Below are 4,108 nucleotides of genomic sequence, written 5' to 3'. Positions count from 1 at the left end.
ATGGCTGATTTCAAGAGGGCAGGAAAGTCCACGAGTGAAGTTCTTATTAAAAACCTTCTCCATATGTGGTTGAAATTTTAATGCCCTATGTAATTTTTTTTTTTTTTTTTTTTTTTGTCCATTGGCGGGGAAAATGATCACAGCTGATTGCATGCAGGAAAAGTTTTATTAAGTCAAGGAACTATTATACTTTTTAAAAACTTGCTATATAGAATATCCAAACATTTTTAAATGACAGGAAACCGGCACATCTTAAGTCAGTGAGTTCCACTTTCATAATTTTCTCTGCCCCCACCCTCAATGCTCAGCTATAGAATATTCATTTATTTATCTTGTTTAGTGTATCTGCCTCACAGTCATCTAGCAAAGCTTTTGCTGCAAAAACACATTTCTTAACAATTAAGAACACAATGGACAGGTTTGATTGGACATTTACATTGAAATGTTTAAAAATAACACATGATAGTAGGGTTACAAGAAGGGCAGTGGCATCTTTCAATTCATTTTGCTAGTTCACTCTCTTTTTCAAATATTAATCTCTGAAGTCTGTCAAGACTTATTCTCCTTTCTCTCCCCCTCCTCCATTATCAACGTTGTGATTATTTGAATTCTCTTGCCTGGGAAAAAGAAAAATGATTAACTGACAAGGGACATTTATGGACGTCTAGCTGTTACAACCCAAACCACAGCACAACCATGTACAGGTGACACACTACATTGACACTGGTCCACGTTCTCTACATACTGTCGGAGAAGAAGGTAGGGCTCCTAACTACGATCCAGCGCTCACATGATGATGCACTTGCCCAGCAGCTTCTCGGCGATCTTGGGCACCTGGGATTTCTTCTGGAGAGGCTGGGGGTTGGTGGCTGGCTTCTTCGCGTGGTTCAGCAGCACCTGAAACAGCTCCTGCACGTTGACATCCGTCTTGGCGGAGGTCTCCATGAAGGCGCAATTCCACTCCAAGGCGTAGGCAGCGCCATCCCTCGAGGTCAGCTCCCGGCGGCGGCTGTCGTCGCATTTGTTGCCCACCAGCACGATAGGGTACTTCCGCACGTTTCTACCTTTGATCTCGCGGATCAGCTCATAGAAGGGCTTCAGCTCCTCCAGGGTCTGCTTCTTGGTGACCGAGTAGACCAGGACGAAGGCATGGCCCCTGGCGATGGCGAGGCGCTGCAAGCCCCGGTAGCGGTGACCGCCAGCCGTGTCGGTGACGTGGAGCGTGCCGGTGCCGCGACTGCTGCCGGGCATCTGGTGGTAGGTATCTTCCACAGTTGGCACATACTTTTCACGGAAGTTGCCGCGCACCCATCTCTTCACCAGAGCGCTCTTGCCGACGCCCGCGGAGCCAAGGATCACCACGCAGAAATCTTTGTTTTTCCTCTGGGGCATGACGGTGCGGATGATCAGCAGGGTGGGCAGGGGTCTCAGCCTCTGCATCAGCTTTTCCTTGAGGCCAAAACAAGAATTGCCCATCGTCGGGGATTGGCACGAGGACGCGTGCACAACTTCTCTGGCGCTGAGCCTGAAGTCGGCGAAGCCTAGAGAGGAAGGAAGGAGAGTGAGAGATGAGACTTTTCACCTGGGATGCCACCGCATCCGCCTGGACAGCTTCTGCCTGGGGACGCTGGGCAGGGTCTCTCAGCTCGCTCCCCGACACATCCTCCTTCCTCTGAGGCAGAGCCTGGCTCAGGGCACCCAGGCACCAACGAAAACTGGTACCGCGGGGAGGCTCACTGGGCACCTCTAACAAGGACGCTTTACGCGGTGGCTGTACACCGTTATTTTCTTTCACAACACACCACTCCGCTCTGATTGCAGAAGAAGCTGTAAAAACGGACAGATTGAGCAAACCTTTCATCCCTGAATAAGCCCTTGTTGTGCTCTTTTTTCGGGTATTAAAAATTATCAGCGTCCCTGATACTTTTCGATCACCGCGGCCAAGGGTTCGCTGCTGCGGACTCCGCCTTCCGGGGGTAGTCTTGGGGGTGCGAGGGGCAGCCAGGGAACCCACTGGAGCCAGGATGCTTGGTTCGTGGCGCCACGAGATACCGACTGCCCGCGGCAACGGTCTCCGTGTCATCCAGGGAGGGTACCCGCCAGTTCCCACCCGCAACAACCCAGGGTGGTTTGCCCGCTACACCCGGCACTTGAGTGCCCGCAAAAAGGGTAACCGAGTGCGCTAGTGGGCGATTCGCTCCTTGCCCGGGCGGCGCTGGCTCTGTCTGCGGACGCGGCACCAATCGCTTACCTGAAGCGGCAACCGGAGCGCAGCGAGGAACAACCAGCGCACTCGGAGGTTCCGAGAGAAATGCTCCAACTGTTGGACTCTGTTAAGAGCTCTGGAACCAGGAGGCGCAGGCTGGGAGACTCCACTTGCACGATACACAGAGGGGGGGACCGGCCTTGAGGGGCCGGCCGAGCACAGATGCATGCCCACACCTCCTCGCGCTTTCCTCCCGGCGTCCCCCCCACCGAGAGTGCCTGTACCCACAGCCCGGGGCTGGGTGGAGGGAGGGGGGACCCTGGATTTACAGGCAGTGGCCACCGTGCGTTTAGCCATGCTAAGATTTCTGTTTTAAGAGACTGCAGGACCGTCCTTCTGGTTGGACCTCCTGTGGTTTAGGCAGGTTCTATGTAAGAGGGTTGAGGGATGCCCTCTAAACCCAGGGACATTAAGCAGCTATCACATTCAGCACTACTCTTTGTAAATGTCTCATTTGATCATCACAAAAACCTTATTTAAAAAATCAGGGCAGGAATGTGCACAGCCTCTAGGTGGCAAGAGTGGCTCCTGGCAGCCAGCAAGAAAGCCTGGACCTTACCGCGGTGTGGCTCAGTGGACTGAGCATCATCCCGTGGGCTGGGTTAGATTCCGGTTAGGGCACATGCTGGGGTTTCAGGCTCGATCCCCAGTGGAGGGCGTGCAAGAGGCAGCTATCAACGTTCGCTCTCACATTGATGCTTCTGTCTCTCTGTCCTTTCCTCTCTCTCATAAAACAAAACAAAACAAAACAAAACAAAACAAAACAAAACAAAACAAAAAAAAACAAAAACAAACCCATATTTTAAAAAAAGAAAAGAAAAGAAAGCATGGACCTCAAGCCCACAGCTGCTAGCAACTGTACTTTGCCAACAACCTGAATGAACCTGAAAGCAAATTCTACTCAAGAAAATGTGTTAAGACCACAGACCCACCAACACTTTGATTTTAGCCTTGATTGAGCAGAGGACCCAGTAGATCCCATAGACTTCTATGCTATAGAACTGTGGGGTCTGTAATTCCGGGGTGTTGTTTAAGCCAGGAAATTTATGATAATTTGTTACACAGCAAAAGAAAACTAATGCAGCAGGTAAAATTACTTATTCAAGGTTGCAGAGTTCATAAATGATGGACATAGGCCCCAAATAGTTCTTCTAATGCAATCTTCTTTTTCTGTCATTAAGCTGATACTCTTATTTCTTACTCATTAGTGGACATTTTTTTCATACCTTTTTTTCTTACTGAAAAGCACATTTATGTTGAATATAGATCAAAAGCACATGCTTTAGAGGCACTCCTCACCTATGAAAAACAAAATGAAAGAAAACAAAACAACAACAAAAACAAAACTCTAGGTTTAGAATATGTGTGTGTCGTTTCCCTTTTCTTTCTTTTGAATGCAACTTAATATGCCTTTGAACTGTGGGATCTTGAGAAATTGCTGTTTTGTAGAAGGGGATACTTAGGAGAAAGAGTTGTGGGGAGGATTTAAGGAGCTATTGTCTGAAGCACTATTAGAAGGCATACTTAATGCAATGAGTAATCCATAAATGACAGCTATCAACCTTCATATAGTAATGCTGAAGTCTGGGTACACATAATCCTGTAGTGTTGGAGCATTTTAACAATGGCGTTTTGAAAGTAGTCATGAACTCTTTGTTTCATTCAAAAGAGAGCAGATGTCAGTCTGGAAAAGATAGCTGGTTCAGGGAGAAATAAGTTGGGGGCAGAAGAACTTGGGGGCAGGGAGGAAGTAGGGTGTGAGTTCCAAGCAACAATGAAATTATTTCTCATTCCTCCTAAATCACAAGATTTTGTTTACTTATTGAAATTAGAGCAACTAAT

The 4,108-nt window shown here is 48.3% G+C and overlaps 1 protein-coding gene across 1 annotated transcript; it reads right to left on the bottom strand.

Moving 5' to 3' along the window:
- Nucleotides 1–247: 247 nt before the first annotated feature.
- DIRAS3 (DIRAS family GTPase 3) lies at nt 248–2,292 on the bottom strand. The gene is made up of 2 exons (XM_036256954.1): nt 2,252–2,292; nt 248–1,541 (listed from the first exon to the last, which is right to left on the bottom strand). Exon 2 carries the CDS (start codon nt 1,474–1,476, stop codon nt 787–789), a length of 690 nt encoding a protein of 229 aa, XP_036112847.1. The 5' UTR covers nt 1,477–1,541; nt 2,252–2,292; the 3' UTR covers nt 248–786.
- Between the last annotated feature and the right edge of the window lie 1,816 nt (nt 2,293–4,108).

This window comes from Molossus molossus, unplaced genomic scaffold (assembly GCF_014108415.1).
Source record: "Molossus molossus isolate mMolMol1 unplaced genomic scaffold, mMolMol1.p scaffold_m16_p_12, whole genome shotgun sequence".
Taxonomy (NCBI): domain Eukaryota; kingdom Metazoa; phylum Chordata; class Mammalia; order Chiroptera; family Molossidae; genus Molossus; species Molossus molossus.
The sequence above is the reverse complement of the archived record's forward strand: the minus strand, read 5'-3'. Positions and strand labels throughout refer to the sequence as shown.